General features: G+C 44.0%; 1 protein-coding gene across 2 annotated transcripts in view; it reads right to left on the bottom strand.

Annotated features, from left to right (window-relative positions):
• The window catches only part of NSL1 (NSL1 component of MIS12 kinetochore complex), a 29,769-nt gene that overhangs the window by 7,082 nt on the left and 2,585 nt on the right, over window positions 1–20,102 (bottom strand). Inside the window, exons 1-5 of one of the 2 annotated variants that reach the window (XM_077282294.1) lie at window positions 19,412–20,026; window positions 17,585–18,073; window positions 16,362–16,437; window positions 6,476–6,606; window positions 5,234–5,288 (exon numbers count right to left, since the gene is read on the bottom strand). In XM_077282294.1, the coding sequence (XP_077138409.1) occupies window positions 5,234–5,288; window positions 6,476–6,606; window positions 16,362–16,437; window positions 17,585–18,073; window positions 19,412–19,813 (1,153 nt within the window). In that variant the 5' untranslated portion in view covers window positions 19,814–20,026. Of the gene's footprint in view, window positions 1–5,233; window positions 5,289–6,475; window positions 6,607–16,361; window positions 16,438–17,584; window positions 18,074–19,411; window positions 20,027–20,102 lie in introns of those variants that run through there. The other variant, XM_077282295.1, reaches the window with a different exon arrangement.

Here is a 20,102-nt window from a genome sequence, read left to right as displayed (position 1 = left end):
TAACCTATCTTGGTATGGCAGACCCCCCAGTCCTCTAATAACCTTGGTCGCTCTTCTCTGCACCCGCTCTAGTTCAGCTATGTCTTTCTTATACACCGGAGACCAGAACTGTGCACAGTATTCTAAGTGTGGTCGAACTAGTGACTTGTATAGAGGTAAAATTATGTTCTCCTCATGAGCATCTATGCCTCTTTTAATACATCCCATTATTTTATTTGCCTTTGTAGCAGCTGCCTGACACTGGCCACAGAATAGGAGTTTGTCATCCACCCATACACCCAGGTCTTTTTCATTGACGGTTTTGCCCAGAGTTTTAGAATTAAGCACATAGTTATACATCTTATTACTTCTACCCAAGTGCATGACCTTACATTTATCCCCATTAAAGCTCATTTGCCATTTATCAGCCCAAGCTTCTAGTTTACATAAATCATCCTGTAATATAAAAATGTCCTCCCCTGTATTTATTACCCTGCAGAGTTTAGTGTCATCTGCAAATATTGAAATTCTACTCTGAATGCCCCCTACAAGGTCATTAATAAATATGTTAAAAAGAAGAGGGCCCAATACTGACCCCTGTGGTACCCCACTGCTAACCGTGACCCAGTCCGAGTGTGCTCCATTAATAACCACCCTTTGTTTCCTATCCCTGAGCCAGCTCTCAACCCACTTACACATATTTTCCCCTATCCCCATTACTCTCATTTTATGTAACAACCTTTTGTGTGGCACCGTATCAAAAGCTTTGGAAAAGTCCATATATACTACGTCCACTGGGTTCCCTTGGTCCAGTCCGGAACTTACCTCTTCATAGAAGCTGATCAAATTAGTCTGACATGAACGGTCCCTAGTAAACCCGTGCTGATACTGGGTCATGAGGTTATTCCTCTTCAGATACTCCAGCATAGCATCCCTTAGAATGCCCTCCAGGATTTTACCCACAGTAGAGGTTAAGCTTACTGGCCTATAATTACCGAGTTCAGTTTTTGCCCCTTTTTTGAATATTGGCACCACATTTGCTATACGCCAGTCCTGTGGTACAGACCCTGTTATTATGGAGTCTTTAAAGATTAAAAATAATGGCCTATCAATGACTGTACTTAGTTCCTGCAGTACTCGGGGGTGTATCCCATCCGGGCCCGGAGATTTGTCAATTTTAGTTATTTTTAGCCGCCGCTGTACTTCCTGCTGGGTTAAGCAGGTGACATTTAATGGGGAATTTTTATCACTAGTCATTTTGTCTGCCATGGGATTTTCTTTTGTAAATACTGATGAAAAAAAGTCATTTAGCATATTGGCTTTTTCCTCATCCTCATCCACCATTTCACCCAGACTATTTTTAAGGGGGCCAACACTGTCATTTTTTAGTTTCTTACTATTTATATAATTAAAGAATATTTTGGGATTATTTTTACTCTCTCTGGCAATGAGTCTCTCTGTCTCAATCTTTGCTGCCTTGATTTGCTTTTTACAGAATTTATTTAATTTTCTGTATTTATTTAATGCCTCCTCACTACCTACTTCCTTTAATTCACTAAATGCTTTCTTTTTGTCCCTTATTGCGCCCCTTACAGCTCTATTTAGCCATATTGGTTTCCTCCTATTTCTAGTATGTTTATTCCCATACGGTATATACTGTGCACAGGTCCTATCCAGGATGCTAATAAATGTCTCCCATTTTCTTTGTGTATTTTTGTGTCTCAGGATATTGTCCCAGTTAATTGCACCAAGATCCTCTCTCATCCGTTGGAAATTTGCCCTCCTGAAGTTTAGTGTCCTTGTCACCCCCCTACTACCCATCTTATTAAAGGTTACATGAAAACTTATTATTTTGTGATCACTATTCCCCAAGTGACCCCCAACCCTTATATTTGCTATGCGGTCTGGCCTGTTGGTTAATATTAGGTCTAGCAGTGCCCCCCTCCTTGTTGGGTCCTGAACCAGTTGTGAAAGGTAATTGTCTCTCATAGTTGTCAAAAATCGATTACCTTTACTGGAACTGCAGGTTTCTGTTCCCCAATCTATTTCAGGGTAGTTGAAGTCCCCCATAATAATGACTTCTCCTTGAGTCGCAGCTTCATCTATTTGCTTTACGAGGATATTCTCCATTGCTTCCATTAGTTTTGGAGATTTATAACAAACCCCTATCAGTAATTTATTATATTTTCCCCCTCCCCTTATCTCCACCCACAGGGACTCTACATTTTCATTAAATTCACCTATATTATCACGCAGGATGGGTTTTAAGGAAGATTTTACATATAGACACACCCCTCCCCCTCGCTTATCTGTACGGTCATTTCTGAACAGGCTATAGCCCTGCAAGTTAACAGCCCAGTCATGGCTCTCATCCAGCCACGTCTCAGATATCCCCACCATGTCATAATTATGCTCCAACAACATTAGTTCTAATTCGTCCATTTTGTTGGCGAGGCTTCTGGCATTAGTATACATGCACTTGATGTTACTCTCTGTACCTCTATTCTTTCTTAAATTATTAACTGTTCTAACCCCACCCCCCATGCCACCGCCACCCCCAACTTCCTTATTTGTGCCCAGCTCTCTATCTGCACTATCTTCCCCTCCTATAAAATGAATACCCTCCCCCCCAATCCCTAGTTTAAACACTCCTCCAACCTTCTAACCATTTTCTCCCCCAGCACAGCTGCACCTTCCCCATTGAGGTGCAGCCCGTCCCTAGCGTAGAGCCTGTAGCCCACTGAGAAGTCGGCCCAGTTCTGCAGGAACCCAAACCCCTCCTTCCTACACCAATTCTTGAGCCACTTATTAACCTCCCTAATCTCCCGTTGCCTCTCTGGCGTGGCACGTGGTACAGGCAGTATTTCGGAAAATACCACGTTGGAGGTCCTTGCTTTCAGCTTGCAGCCTAATTCCCTGAAATCATCTTTAAGGACCTTCCACCTACCTCTAACTTTGTCATTTGTGCCAATGTGCACCATGACCGCTGGGTCCTCACCAGCCCCTCCCAGTAATCTGTCCACCCGATCAGCGATGTGTCGGACTCGAGCGCCAGGTAGGCAGCACACCGTCCGACGATCCCTGTCTTTGTGACAGATTGCCCTATCTGTTCCCCTAATAATTGAGTCCCCCACTACCAGCACCTGTCTGGCCTGCCCTGCTCTCCTTTTTCCCTCCTTACTGGAGCAGTCACTCCTCCGGCTTTCAGAGGACATGCCTGGCTGCAGCAGTGCTACCCCTGTACTGGCACCCCCCTCATCTGCCAACTTAGCAAACCTATAGGGGTGTGCCAGATCAGGACTAGCCTCCCTGGCACTCTTCCCTCTACCCCGCCTTCTATCTGTCACCCAGCTAACTGCCACACTGTCCTGCAGCTCCATCCTACCATCCCCCTCCTCATCTATCCCATTGAGCGTCTGCTCTGTGAGCAGAAGACTCCTCTCCATATTGTCTATGGATCTCAGTGTTGCCAGCTGCACATTTAGATCCAGTATCTGGGTTTCCAAATGCACAATGTGCTCACATCTCGCACAGCAGTATGCACCCTCGACCGGCTGGTCAAGGACTGCATACATGTGGCAAGATGTACACTGGATGGCATTAACAATTGTGGAGCACATTTCCTAATGGGGATTGCACCACACAGAAACGTTAATTAAAAATAAATACAAAGTATTAATTAAACCAAAAAAAACAAAAACAAAAAAAAAAAAACCAGAAGCAATTCCTCCCTTGGAAACTCCCTGATTCCAAAGTCACTGAATCACAAGTCACACACTTACCGCCGTTCACACTTACGCTCAGGTCACACTCAGCTCGCTCACACTCGCTGTGCTGAAGATTTATAGATTTTTTTTTTTTCTCTCTATCTCCCCTCAACAGCAATCCACCTTGCTGTTCAGATGCACTTCCAAAAAGGACTGGAGCCCCAAACAGCTGCCCCTTATATCCCCTTAATTATGAGCCCCCACCCTAAGTTAACTCCTTATGAATTTAGCTACTCCCAATTCAGCAACTCACACAAATTCACACAGGTATTTGTTAAAGGCCTTCCAAATACCTCCTCACTGAATCACAAGTCACACACTTACCGCCGTTCACACTTACGCTCAGGTCACACTCAGCTCGCTCACACTCGCTGTGCTGAAGATTTATAGATTTTTTTTTTTTTCTCTCTATCTCCCCTCAACAGCAATCCACCTTGCTGTTCAGATGCACTTCCAAAAAGCACTGTCCAAGTTGAAAACTATTTATCCCCCAGACATGGATAACGGCATTGGACAGGTGAAGGATATTGTTTTTTTTATTTTTGTTTTATGACAGGAGACGAGGGATTCATTGGAATTAGGCGAGCATAACTGTGTTTGTTATTTTTAAATAAAAATGGAAAACTGTGTTTTGTTTTATTTCAAATAAAAGACTTTATTCTGGCTGCGTCTTTATTTATCATTTAACTGTAGGATTAGTAATGGATAGGCATCTTATAGATCTCTCCATTAGTAATCCGTGGGCTTGATGTCACCTAACAATACAAAGGTGACATCAACCCCACAAATATGAACCCCACTTCCCATGTAGCGGTGGCAAGAGTCGGGCAAAACCCCAGAATTGCGGCATCTAACAGATGCGCCTTTCATGGGAAGCTGCTATTCTTAGGCTGGTGGGGTCAATATCGATGGTCCTTTACCAGCCTGAGAATACCAGCCTTCAGCTGTCTGCTTTAGCAAGGCTGGCTGTCAAAAAATGGGGAGGACCCAACATGTTTTTTTTTCTTTAATTATTTAAATACTTTTAAAAAACAGCGTGGGGACCCCTCTATTCTTGATAGCTTCAGCAAGGCTGGTTGACAGCTGAGGATTGCAACCCCCAGCTGTGAGTTTTACCTGGCTGGTTATCAAAATTAGAAGGGAACCCACGCCGTTGTTTTTTATTTATTTATTTATTTATAGCGAAGGCAGTGGCTGATCAATCCTCCCATCAGCCAACACCTGCACTCACTGTTATTAGTGGCAGCAGGTGTAGGCCGATCAGCACTACCTCCTAAGCAATGAGCACATGACTAACAAGCCCTTTGCTATAAAGTGTGTAAGAGCTGCTTGGATCTCCGGATACTGCAGGTTCTATGGAGGCCAAGCAATGTCTGTGTACAGCATCGGAGAGCGCCCGAGTCATCAGATCCTGCAGTGATTTGCTTCCACCCCTGCCTGCATTTAGTGGGGAGAACCCCAACTAGAACTTGGGGCCGTGCACTCACCAGAATTTGGATCAAGCTTTAGCTCCTTTGGCTCCACGACCGGTTTTAAGTGATTCTGCAGAGAAAAAGGAATTACATAATCACAGATGTAGAACAATGGCTTAGATCTATAAAAGTTACTGGCATAGTATCTGGCATCGATAACTCTTGTGCCTGGGCTTTTCCTAGTTTGGCTACTCGAACTGTAAAGAACCCTTTCTTGCATTGATGCCTCTTCCACATGAACTTCTCCAAGTCCTAAGTAAAGCCTCTACAGCTCTTTATATTGACCGAACATACGTTTATAGAACGGACATACACATCAGCCACCGCCATCTCTGGCACAACGCGCATCTGTTCTGAATGAGGAGAGGAGCTGGGCCGCCGCTTATCCTACATGAGAACAGAAGGATCAGGCATATTGAAATTAAACTGCCTTATCCTTCTTTCCTGCAACACCCTGTCATTGGGGGGAGAGTCAAAAGGTCCCCAATACATATTAGATTGTCTCCTCATGCCAATATTACTCTTATGTGTACAGACCGCTGAAGGCATCTTTTTCTTCCCAGCCTAAAATGTATAGTCTCATTATAGGAGACCTCCTATCCAGTGTAATAAATCAGGTTGCCCTCCTTTGAACCCTCCTTAGCTTTCCTACATCCTTTTCATAAAGTGGATCTTAAAACTGAGCTGTGTATTCGGGATGGGTTCTTGTAAAGAATTTATAGCGTGGTAATATTACATTGAGATCTCGGTATTTTATCTTTTTAAGCCTGCTACAATCATAATTGCTTTTGCGGCTGCTGCCTGACATTGAGTACTGCTGCTTAGATTACAATAATACCCAAATCCTTCTTCTGTTCTTGAATGAGGGACAACTGTTCCTGGTGCATCGCCAAGGAGGACAAACTTGTGGGGACTTCCTGGACATATATATGATTTTATTTTTTTTTAAAAAGGCACATATTTGTTGTCTAGGTTAATCCTGGGCAAAAGCGGTGGCGAAAGAGAGGACTTCCACAACGTCACTACCACTTTCCGTGTCATCCGAATGCAGCCGGATTTACGTGGGTACCGATAGTGGAGAAATTACGTTCTCAGTCACCTCTGCTCCTGTGATGCCATGCACCAGTCTGATATCTTATGTGTGGCAGGTCCTTTCCTCATGTAATTACAGCTCCCTCAATTGTTGGGGTCAGACCCAACAGGGCAGTCAGTACTTGGTCTGTTTTAAAGCACAATGAATATATAGTTACCACTTACCAATATTTCTCTCTCCACTTTCAGCGATTTTACAAATTGATGCAATATTTTTTGGGGGTACCGTTTTCGTTTATATGTGGTCTCTACAACGGCGTCGTCAAGTTGGTCTTCAAGAATTTTAATAACAGATTCTGAGGGTAAAAGAAATACACAACAGTTTAGGTCCCTACTGAATAAATATCAGATTGAAGATGACACTGCAACATTTTTGAGGAATATGTTTCCATAAGGCGGCTGGGAGGGTGTCCACCTTATCTCCACCCCAGGGTCTGGTCTGGGGCTTAAATAGCTGGACTCCAAAGGCAGTCTTGGTTCAGCAGGGCTGGAGAGAGGATCTCCAGTGGTTTGTGTCGAGGAGGAAAGATTGAACCCGTGCTGCTCCAGAGGGGGCCGCTCCCCGAGTTTGTATGGACTGTGTTGCAGCATTTTGTTGTTTTCCTGTTTTGCCCCAAAGGGCTGTATTTAATTTTTTCCTTCATGTTGGTTTATGCCGTCTGTCTAATAAACCAACAGAAGATTTAAAGAGATATACATACATACACACAAGCCTTAAAAATTGTGCAGTAATATCTTCAGTCTGATATTGGAGGAATCCGGCACTCTCTGTTGCAGTTTATGGTTTCTAATAGATAAATGGTGCATGTAAGAAAAATTGCTTGAGGTTTCGTTCTCATTGACCTTCATCAGACATACGCTATTAAGAACAACACAGGCAAATTAAGCCCTTAACCAATGACGAACAATGCCTGCACCGCCCCTGGCTAATTAACACGCCAGAGGCCGCGATTAATAGCGATCACGACATTTGGAAAATTGTGAGAGGTAGTGGGCTCCCTCTCTCATCCCCATGACGAAATCACAGAGAGACGATGTTTGTCATGGAACCCGGAGGTCAAACAGTGACCTCCTGGTGTGCCAGGTACAGTGGCCTGTTAAAGCCAGGCAGGGTGTAACAGGTGAGCTGCCTGTGTAATATCACATGTCTCATGCACTGCGGTGCTGGTGCTTTTTAGGTGTGCACAAAAGTGCGGTCGGCCACAGTACGGTGCACCTCTTAAAAGCCGTACACAGCCCAACAGAAGCCACACAGAGTCCAGAGTAACTCTGATGCCTCATCCGAAAATGGATCCCTCGATGTAAGTTCTCAAATGTAGAGAGCAGGACGAATGTGATCCTAAATGTTCTGTACCCCAAAACGCCACCAATAAAAGCTTCTACTCAACCGGCCCAAAAAAACAAACAAATCGTCACTTAGGTCTGTCATCTGTTTACAGAAATATAGGGGTCTTCCATGTGACTTGGAGTACAAAGGATCTGGACCAATAGAAATCCAGAAAAATCTGCACTCCCAAATGCCCCCTCCCTTCTGAGCCCCAGTGTGCCTAAACCGCAGTTAGCACCACATGTTTGGCATTACTGCAGTGAGGAGAGCGCACTTAATTTATGGATGCATGTCTCCAGAAGCACGAGCTGGGCACTACGATGCACTGGGCGCTACAATGCACTGGGCGCCACGATGCACTGGGCGCCACAATGCACTGGGCGCCACAATGCACTGGGCGCCACAATGCACTGGGCGCCACAATGCACTGGGCGCCACAATGCACTGGGCGCCACAATGCACTGGGCGCCACAATGCACTGGGCGCCACAATGCACTGGGCGCCACAATGCACTGGGCGCCACAATGCACTGGGCGCCACAATGCACTGGGCGCCACAATGCACTGGGCGCCACAATGCACTGGGCGCCACAATGCACTGGGCGCCACAATGCACTGGGCGCCACAATGCACTGGGCGCCACAATGCACTGGGCGCCACAATGCACTGGGCGCCACAATGCACTGGGCGCCACAATGCACTGGGCGCCACAATGCACTGGGAGCCACAATGCACTGGGCGCCACAATGCACTGGGCGCCACAATGCACTGGGCGCCACAATGCACTGGGCGCCACAATGCACTGGGCGCCACAATGCACTGGGCGCCACAATGCACTGGGAGCCACAATGCACTGGGCGCTACAATGCACTGGGCGCTACAATGCACTGGGCGCTACAATATACTGGGCACTACAATGCACTGGGCGCTACAATATACTGGGCGCCACAATGCACTGGGCGCTACAATGCACTGGGCGCTACAATATACTGGGCGCCACAGTGCACTGGGCGCTACAATTCACTGGGCGCTACAATGCACTGGGCGCCACAATGCACTGGGCGCCACAATGCACTGGGCGCCACAATGCACTGGGCGCCACAATGCACTGGGAGCCACAATGCACTGGGCGCTACAATGCACTGGGCGCTACAATGCACTGGGCGCTACAATATACTGGGCACTACAATGCACTGGGCGCTACAATATACTGGGCGCCACAATGCACTGGGCGCTACAATGCACTGGGCGCTACAATATACTGGGCGCCACAGTGCACTGGGCGCTACAATTCACTGGGCGCTACAATGCACTGGGCCCTACAATACACTGGGCCCTACAATGCACTGGGCGCTACAATGCACTGGGCGCTACAATATACTGGGCGCCACAGTGCACTGGGCGCTACAATGCACTGGGCGCCACAATGCCCTGGGCCCTACAATACACTGGGCGCTACAATGCACTGGGCGCTACAATATACTGGGCGCTACAATGCACTGGGCACTACAATGCACTGGGCGCTACAATATACTGGGCGCTACAATGCACTGGGCACTACAATGGCAGATTTGCATTTTCACTTAGCAATATCCACTGATGCTTGTTTCTGGAAAACACCCATGGAGTTAAAATTGTCACTACATATGTAGATAAATTCCCAAAAGGGGTATAGTTTCCAAACTGGGGTCAATTAAGAGAGATTTCTGCTCTTCTAGCCCTTAGGGGCTCTGTATATGGAGTCCACAAACTATTCTAGGAAAATTTGTTCTCAAAGAGTCAAATAGCGCACTGTCCCTTTCGAGTCTTGCCGTGTGGCTAAGCAAGGCTGTACAGCCACTTATGGGGTATTGCCTCGTTCAGCAGATATTGTGAGACAAATTTTGGTGCAATTTTTACATTATTATCCCTTGTGAAAATGTAAGCTCTGGGGTTAAAACTACATTATAGTGGGAAAAACATAATTTTTTTCCCTTCAACTCTCAATGACATAAAATTCTGTGAGGCATGTGAGGTGTCAATGTGATCACTGCCCCCCTAGATGATTACACGAAGAGGTGTAGTTTGTAAAATGGGGTCACTTATGGGTATCCAGCTGTTCTGGTACCTCAGGGGCTCTTCCAATATGATATTGTATCCACAAACCATTCCAGCAAATCTGCACTCTGATATGGCACTTCTGAGCTTTGCAATGTGCCTCAAAAGTAGTGTTTGACCACGTGTGGGGTATCTGTGTACTCAGGAGAACTTGCGTAACAATTTTTGAGGTTCATTGTCTCCCACTAGCCCTTTAGAAAATTAAAAATTTGGGGCTAAAACAGTTTAGTGGAAAAAAATGTAACTTCTCATTTTCACAGCCCAATGTCATACAATTCTGTGGAATACCTGCGAGTTTAAAATGATCACTACACCCCTAGAGGAATTATTCGCAAGGTGTATTTTCCAAAATGGGGTCACATGTGGGGGGTTTCTGCTGTTCTGGAACCTTGGTGGCTCTCCAAATGTGACATGGAGTCCATAATCTATTCCAGACACTGAGTTTCTGAGCACATATGGAGTATCTCTGTACTCAGGAGAAATTGCACAACAAATTTTGGGGTCCATTTGGGGTCTTACTTTTGCGAAAATGAAAAATTTGGGGCCAAAATAACATTTCTGGGGAAAAACAATTTCCTTTTTAACTTTCATAGTCCAATGTTTTAAAATTCTGCTAAGCAACTGTGGGTTCAAGAAGTTCACCAGAACTCTAGATAAAATCCTTGAGGGGTGTAGTATCCAAAATGGGGGGGTCACTTGTGGGGTTTTCCACTGTTTAGGCACCTCGGGGGCTCTCCAAATGCGACATGGTGTCCGTTATTTATTCCAGACAATTTTGATCTATAAAAGTCAAACAGCGCACCTTCCCTTCCGAGCCCTGCCATGCGCCAAACAGTAGATTTCCCCCACATATGGGGTATTGGTGTGCTGAGGAGAAATTGGACAACAAATTGTATGGTTCATTTTCTCCTGTTACCCTTCTGAAATTGAAAAATTTGGGGCTAAAGCAACATTTTGTGGGAAAAAGTAAAATTTCCATTTTTTACTTGTGTTAATTCCTGTGAAGTACCTGAAGGGTTAATAAACTTCATGAATGTTTTTCTTGAGCACCTTTAGGGGTGCAGTTTTTAAAATGTTATTTTGGGGCATTTTCTGTCATATAGGCCCCTCAACGTCACTTCAATTGTGACGTGGCCCCTAAAAAAATAGGTTTTGTAAATTTTAACCTGTCTGTGATCCTCTCCCGCTATAGGTGAAGGAAGGACTACCTCCATGGTGCTCTCCGGAGGGAAATAATGGAATATTGCTGATAAAAGTGATGCAGCTATAAAGTAGACATGTGGGAAATGTTATTTATTAACTACTCTGTGTGACATTACTCTAAGGTTTAAGGGCATAAGAATTTAAAGTTTGAAAATTGCTAAATTTTCTAATTATTTCTCACATTTTCGATATTTTCATAAATAAATGCAAATCATATTGACCAAAATGTATCACTAACATGAAGTACAATAGGTCACGGAAAAAAAAAAAAACTCTCTCAGAATAGCTGGGACAGTTTGAAGCGTTCCAGGTTTATTACCACAAAGTGACGCTGGTCAGAATTGGAAAATTAGGCTTGGTCATTAACCCCTTAACCCGTGGGCCATTTTCCGATTTTGCGTTTGTTTTTTGCACCTCTTTTTCACAGAGCCATAACTTTTTTTAATATTTTTCCATCAATATGGCCATGTGGGGGCTTGTTTTTTTTGTGGGACAAGTTGTTCTTTTGAATGACACCATATAGTGTACTATACTGGAAAACGGGAAAAAAATTAAAGTGTGGTGAAATTCCACAATTGTTTTTTGTGTTTTGTTTTTTTAAATCATTGTTCATCAAATGCTAAAACTGACCGGCCATTATGATTCTCCAGGTCATTACAAGTTCGTACATACCAAACATGTCTAGGTTATTTTTTATTTAATAAAAAGATAAAAAAAAAAAAAACGATTCATTTTCCGAGACTTGTAGCGTCCCCATTTTTTGTGATCTGGCGCTGGGTGAGGGCTTAATTTGTGTGTGTACAGCTGACATTTTTATTGATATCGTTTTGGTGTACATACTATATTTTGTTTATCCGTTATTGCATTTTAATGCAACGCTGTGGCAACCTTAACAAAACGTAATTCTGGCGTTTTTACTTTTTTTTTTTCTCGTTACGCCGTTTGGTGATCGGATGAATTCTTTTTATATATTGATAGATCGGGCGATTCCAAATCTGTGTATTTTTTTTAATGGTTTTATTTTGAATGGGGCGATTTAAACATTTTTTAAAAAACATTTTTTTCACTTTACACTTGCTTCCATAGTGTCCATGGGAGACTAAAAGCTGCGATCATCCGATTGCCTGTGCTACACAGAGCAGGGCTTCAGAGCTGGGTGGCGCTCATAGCTTTCTAGCTATGCCAACCACAGGGGTCTGCTGCAAACCCTGGGTTGTCATGCCAACCCATCGGCGACCCACGGTCATGTGAAACTCCGATGTCAGAGTTTGAGATTGGCATTTAACAGGTTAACAGCCACAGATGGATCGCGATTCCACCTGCGGCTGCTAGGGGCACATGTCAGCTGTTGAAATCAGCTAACATGGGGGCTCAGTGCCGGAACCCACATCAAAGGGGAAGACCCGACACTCGCCGTACATGTACGGCGCATGTCGTGAAGAAGTTAAGGTGCAAATTGGCTCAGTTCTTAAGGGGTTTATGAACAAAAAAAGAAATGTGTTGATAAATTTAAAAAAATAAGCGTAACAATCACTGATACGAAAAAAAAAATGTATACAGTTCATATCAAAGAACTTATTCTATCCGGTCATTTTTAATCAAATTTTCAGTGAGTTTCTAAGACACAAACTGTGTAATTAAAGGGAAAAAAGAAACTCATGAACATCCAGATGTAAAATACTGACCAAGCACTGAACGTGTGAACGTGGCCTTACAGATATTCTAATGGAGTATGCTTGATTCTATTTCACCTTTATAGGAGTTTGGTTTCTGCTTAATTTTTTTTTCATTTTGTCTTTTCTTTTCACAGTACTGATATTACCGGTATTTATTGGAGATACAACTTGTGTCAGTGATCTCCACCCACTGTCACTACATACATTCTGTACAGCTACTTAAAAAAAATAAAATAAATAATAATAATTCACCAAGATAATTGTCTAATTTAGGCACACCATGCACAAGTGAGTTCCCTAATCTTTTATTTTTGTGGTGATGCGTTCTCTCTTTTGCTCCTATGGCCCTTGGGTCCTGAGCTCCTTTTCTTTCTCTTATCGCCCCATTTTCTTTTGTTCACTTTTTTTCCCACCATCACACATAATTTTCCTATTTCTTTGTTCATTTTTATTTTTCCCCTTTTGCTAACTCTTTCACTCACATTTTACCCTATTCACTTCTTTCTAACCAGTAATATGTTTAAAAGGTGTTGCACACTACTAGGAGAACCCCTTGTTGGCCCCCATAAAATAATGAAGCCTGTACTCACCGCCCGTGTGGGCTCCGTACCCGCGGTGTCTCCACTTGGTCTCCTGTGTGGGTGTTGTGACATGTGACCCCAGCGACCAATCAGCGCTGGCGGAACTGTCTCCACCTTCAGACAAACTGAACATGAAGAGGAAGTCGGGGCTGCAGCTGATCTCGGACTTCCGCGCCATTATCAATTCGACGGGAGGCGGGGACAGTGACGCCAGCGCTGATTGGGCACTGGGGGTCACGTGTCAACATCACACGAAAGCCCGGGGAGAGCGAGTGCCGACACCGCAGGAACGGCGCCAGCACAGGAGGGGAGTATAGGCTTTATTATTTTATCAGAGCCAAGCGATGGGCATGAGAAGTTGTCCAAGTAGTGGAAAACTTCTTTAATATTGAACATTACTCCACGACCACAACTTCTTCTTCTTAGGATCACATTGCTAAGCCATGATCCATTAATATTCCATTTAGTCTTATATGCCATATGACTCCTCACTCGCCATCCAGCGCCAACCATTATCACATGATGTGTTCATCGCGATAGGTCACATCCGGCATAGGGACCATTTATACGTCATGATTAGCAGGGGAGGGCATGCAGGCACGGCTCTCCAGGCGATGTCACGGAGACTCCATACTGGTAAGGCCACACTTTATCCACACAAGCCTTTGGTTAAAAGTCTCCTCTTTTATACAGCGGCGAATATCACCAACACATGGTGAGAGGCTGGTGGCCTTAGGGTTGGACTCCATGGTTTGCTTTTGATAAATAAACAGTTGACCATTCTTGAATAAACTCTATTGATTCCTCCTTTTATTTTATATATATTAGAGCGGTAACTTTGGGATTGCTTTGGCCCTCCTTGTTACTCATGAATTTTACCTAGACCCATTTCTCATGTTTTTAAGGATCACTTCATATATTAAATATTCATAATATCCAGATGAGTTTACTATATGTTCATGAGTTTCTTTTTTCACTTTAAATACACAGGTTGTGTCTTAGAAACTGATTGAGAATTTGACTAAAAATAACCGGACTGAATAAGCTCTTTGGTATGAGCTGGATACATTTTTATACCAGTGATTGTAAGGATTATTTTTGTTTATCAACAGGTTTCTTTTTTCTTCATTAATTTGTCTTGGTTGTTCTTTACAGTCTGATGAAGGTCAGTGAGACTGAAACGTCAATTTTTTTTTTCCCCATACACAATTTATCTATTTGAAATAAACTGCATCATAATACAGTGCCGGATTCCTCCTCTATTATATATAATCGAATCATTTTTTATTTAAAAACTCGAAATACAAAATTTTCCATCTTTCAAATAACGTAAATGACATAATTCCATAGTATAATACATAAACAAAGTAACTCAACTTCAGTTCCACAACCCACTGTAAACCCAAATCCCAACGTCCCAGAGACGACCATTTTCAGAGCAGTTCTAGAATAACGGAGTATAAAATTCGTAAAAGGAGGAGAAGGAAAAAAAAGAGGAATAACAATGAAGGGATAGCATGGTAAATATTTTATCTAATTAGAAGATCTGTGGCCTTCCTGGAGGATCCAACCAATGACTCTTCATCTTTTATAATTTGCGAATACGGTAGTTATATTTATGATAGACTCCTCTTTCCACACAGATATTATTTCTCCCTCCTTGCAGTTCTCCCATAGATGGAGGTTGTGCGTCTCACCAATGAAACAAAAGAAGTTTACGTGCTTGAAATAAGATACGAAAAATACCTATGAATAGGAGCGAGTCGGGATCCACTCCATCTTCAAATAATCCCAATATACTTATATGGGGATCTGTTACCAATTTCACTCCATACACTTTTTCTATCAAAGAGATGACCTCATTCCAAAATGAGCCTCGGTCTACATTCCCACATCATATGCATCAAATGTGCCTCATCAGTCCCACACCAGGGCATCATGGCGACATCCTATCTTGTGTAGAAAGCCTAGAGTTTTGTATACTCTGAATTAAATATAGATGAGAGACTTTGGGCCTCACAGGGAGATAATTTGGGAACAGTTTCTAGAATCTCTCCATTGCTCCACCAATATAAGGCCTACACCCGCCTCCCATTTAGCTCTGTCAGAGGGCGATTATCCAATTGAGATGACAATAGACACATATATGGTATAAATTAAACCCTTTGTATGACCTGTAGAAGCGATAGTATCTATCAGGGGATGATACTGTATGCCAAGATATTTTATTATATTTTGGATTGGGACCCTGTCTGTGCACCGACCACTAGGAGTGAAATGCTTCTTACACTTTTTATCTTCAATCTGAAATGCCTCCGATTCACAGAATGGGGGAATGATGTCTCCCATTTAAATGAAGCAGCGGCTAAAAATATGCATTGCTGCTATATTAATTCATGTGGACTGCTGCTTATTAATGATGAGCAAACGTGCCTGGATAACGTGCTATCCGAGAATGCACGGGTGTTATCAGAGTATCTTGGGCATGCTAGTATAATCTATTAAAGTACCTGAACTGCACGTTATGCGACAGCAGCAACACATAAGGGGATTGCCAAAGAAACAAGCAATCCCTACAAGTGTGCGGCTGTTTACTGCCGTAAAATATGCAGCTGCAGGTACTGGAATAGATTATATGAGCACGCCCAAGATACTCGGATAACACCTGTGCATGCTCGGATAACATGTCACCCGAGCGCGTTCGCTCATCACTTAGAAGGCTTCTATGGTCCTGGCGATAATGAGGGGTTCTGTGCATCAGACCCCATCGTTATTACTTCTTACCGGTATACAGATTTGAGAACAATTGTAGGGACTGTAATGCAGGGTTAAAAAAAAAAAAACTCCACTTACTGCAGATATTGTAGAACTACTTTTCTAAACATATAACTAGTGATGAGCGAGTATACTCGGTACTCGAGATTTCCCGAGCACGCTCGGGTGTCCTCCGAGTATTTGTAAGTACTCGGAGATTTAGTTTTCTGCGCCGCAGCTGAATGATTTACATCTGTTAACCAGCTAAGTACATGTGGGGATTCCCTAGTATACTCGCTCATCACTAATCATAACCAATATGTAGGGGACTGAAAAGAGTCACAGGCGACATCTCCCTTACCTGACACAGTGCAGTAAAGTGCAACATTTTTGAGAGCTATACATCCTCCTTACCAGTTTCGGTGTCCACTGCTTCATCCCACGACTGCCCATTAATGCTGACATTATCCTGAAACGTTGTTTCAAGGTTCTGAAATTGAACAAATGAACACTTGTTATTATTTTGATGTCTATTCAGCCGTTCAACGACTATGAAATAATTAAATCATAAAGGAGATAAAAACAAACATCCGTTGAATAATTATTTGCCCATAGCAACAGATAGGCCAAGTCTTTTAGAAACAGGACAACTTAAATCTGCATTTTCAAGATGTATCGCAGGCTCAGCCCGCAGAAGTGGACATGATGTTTCTCTGTCACCAGATGCCGTCATACTCAAGAACCCGTGACAAGAGATGTATATAATCAATGAAGTACGTACATTACAATCTGGTTTCTGGAGTTTGGTGCCTCCATGAGAGGAAGACTAAAATATATGTTTGTTTATTTTCCTTCCAAGAGAGAGATCTCTTGCTGTTGTCACCTAGCGGAGGACGCTGCCCTCTATGTCAGTGTGAGATCTTTTCATGAGCATTACAACAAGACTAGGTACATTAGCCAAGACTTCTACCCATCTACAGACAGGTTCTTGCCCCTCATCAGTGCAGTGCAGGGTTTGGCTGCCCTTCATGCAGCTTTGGTGACATGGGGGGCTAGCTCTTAAGACCAGATACATATTTTAATGCCAATGCCCACTAGTAGAGGTAGATTCAGCCAGCCAAATCCTGCCCTGCACTTTTGAGGGGGAAAACACCCCAAAATAGTTGTAGTTAACTGTCTGACTTGATGACATTATTACATAGAGTAGCTACATTTAGTAACCGGCACTACTCCGATAGGTTTCATTCTCCATTTAAGGAGTAGGGCCAATATAAAGAGATGCCCAACTTAACACGCAGCCCCCTGTGAATGTTATAAGATAACCAAATAAACACTACTCATTTATTAAGTTCCTGTAGTCCCCATAGTCTCTGTCCAAAAGCTGCCAGCAACTGACCACTGCAGCCAATCAGCGGCTTCAGCAATCACATACCATACTACTGGCATCACTAGACAGTGACCGAAGCCATAATAATACACACGACCATTGATTGGCTGCAGGCGATGGTCACTTAAACAAAAGACTGGGGGACAGTCAGAGCGTTAGCATCGAATCGCTGAAGAGGTTTTTTTTTTTTTTTTTTAATAAAATCTTTAAGGTTACATGTGAATGACAAGACTTATAGTTTTCTCCTTACCAAGACAAAGTTCCTCTGCTCCTGCTGCCTCTGCTCCGGGCTTAGGTAATTCTGACTTTGCAGAATTTCTTTGCTGAATTCAGTGCACATCCCCAGCACCTCCTGTAACAAATGTTTGGAGGTGCAGCGCACCCTACTGTCCCTCAGAGGAGAAGCGGCAGAAGTTCCCTGATCAAGGCTCTTAGTAGCACATACTGGATGCATCAATGGACTTATTATAGAAGCTTTTGTGTTATTATTGCCCCGTGAAGACCCGGCACACTCAATGCTGGCTAGTGAATCCACACCCGAGGGCCCGGCCACTTCCACATCAGTTCTTGTCCTCTCTATTGCGGGTGCTGCTTTCTCCTCTTTTGCCATCTTGATTGTCCTGGAGGATGTTCTTCCTTCATGGGCGAGATCTTCAGTCTTTACAACAGTTTTTTTACCTTTTTCTTTGCTCTCCTTGCAGCACCCGGCTTCTGCCGCATCATTTCTTTCTTGTTTAGCCTGTAAAACCAATGGTAAAATATTATTTTTAGTATTCCCTAATATACGTCAGTGTATGGGCATACATCGGTCATTCATCCAGAAATCACAGTGGGCAGAAACACCGAGATTAGCCTCCCTCATCCAATCCAACAAAAATCTTCAGAGAGGGAGTTAATAAGGTTTTCTTCTATAAACAAATATTACTTACCCTCCCCCAGGTCCAGTGCCGGATCTCTGCGGCTGAGCTCACCAAATATGGCAGCAGTGCAGTCAACACTGCTGACAAAAGACTGGGGTGGTGTCAGGTAGAGAGCCGGCGCTGGATCCAGGAAGGGTAAGTAATAATCTGTGATAGGTTGCGGTGGTCACATGTTGTAGACAGGACATTACAGCTGAAGTTAATCAGCAAAGAGCAGCAGACGGGTAATGCTGGAGAAACAGGGGCTTCCACGGGTTAAGTCACGCATATCTGTCACTTTAGGAGTATTAGCCCAGTTGTTTATGAAACCAGATAATATTTTATGCCTTACTAATGCCTGAAGGTACAGACTGCAACACCTCTGCTCCTATGTCCCCATGCCAACACTTCCTGCTCTGTATCCCGGCTTTAATCAAGAGTAACTCATCTTACAAAAATTTGTACATCATCATAGTGAAGTATAAAACCCAATCGGTGGGGCCCGGGAGGTGAGACCACCACTGAACACTGAGGGAAAAGGGCAGAAGTGATCAGCTGTGTCCAACGCTGCTCAGGGAGGCGAGAAATGTATGAGCTCATGAAAAGTTTGGGGGTCCGTACACCGCACTGAACATTTAAAGGGTTAGCCCCAAAATAAAATAAAAAATAGGGCCCGAGACCCTCAGTGGTCCTTTGGAAACCGGTCTCTGCAGCTTCATCTCGAATGTGCGCTCTCCGCTCCATCCATTGTCTATGGGACTGCCGAACACAGCAGAGCGCAGCGCTCCTCTATATCCAACAGTCCCATGGACGATGAATGGAGCTGAGGCTGAAAATTCAAGACCACTTCCTGAGATCACCGGGGGTCCCAGCGACCAGTAAGTTATCCCTATCATTTGTGAGCCTTTCGATAATTAGGGGTCTTCTCCTGCAGACCCATCCAACTTTCTGACATGTCTCCGCCATGCCATAGTTCCAAGTCACCTCTCACATGCCCTGTCATGCAATCTATGTCTTAGATAACGGTATTGTGCCGTCCCTCAGTTATTCCTCCTGGAAATATACAGAATATGAAAATAAATCCACTGCCGGATGTTACTATCGCCCTTGTCACTGGTGCGTGTTCGTGCGTGAGACATCTCTCCTAGTTATTATTATGTGCCGTGAGCGCTACCCACCCCAGGACGGGTCACTCCTGCGTCCTTACGGTCCGGTCGGCCATCGTCCGGGCGATCCTCTCCACTCCTTCTTGTCGTTACGGTTTTCTTATTGGGTTTGTCATCAGAACGTCGTCCACAGTCCTCCCCTGGTGTCAGGACCTCAGTGCTCCCTGCTGATGGTTTCCCCTTAGCTCCAGCACTGCTGTTATTAGCGGGGTCCTCCACTTTCTGCCCTTTGGTCCTCCTCAAAGACTCCGAATCATTCAGTTTCCCACCAGAAAGCCGAGTTCTGGGGCGGCTTGATGTCCGGAGGCCATTGCTGGGCCCCTCAAGGCCCCGGGAATCAGGTGTCACACTCTCATGACTTTGTCCCTGCAGCCGTAAACTTCTCCGATTCGGATTGTCAACATTTGCCGCCATTTTCAAAATTCCGGAAGTGGGCGTCGGAAGTGTTCTCCGGTCAAACCTTTCCCGACGGGGAACTGTGCAGTGCGAACATTAGTTCCGCATCACTAAACTTGGATAGAGGATGTCTATCGTTTTAATGACAGCATGTTTTCCCTCAGAAACCATCATCGCGACCATTTCCCTATACACAAAAGCAAAATTAAACCAGACGGTCTCGAGCTCCGTACAACGGATGTGTCAACGCCATCTTAGTACTCTCACAGCGGTCTTGTTACATTTCTTAAATTGATATGTTTTTCTC

This window comes from Ranitomeya variabilis, chromosome 2 (genome assembly GCF_051348905.1).
Source record: "Ranitomeya variabilis isolate aRanVar5 chromosome 2, aRanVar5.hap1, whole genome shotgun sequence".
NCBI lineage: Eukaryota > Metazoa > Chordata > Amphibia > Anura > Dendrobatidae > Ranitomeya > Ranitomeya variabilis.
Note: the sequence above shows the minus strand (reverse complement) of the source record. Positions and strands in the feature narration are given on the sequence as shown.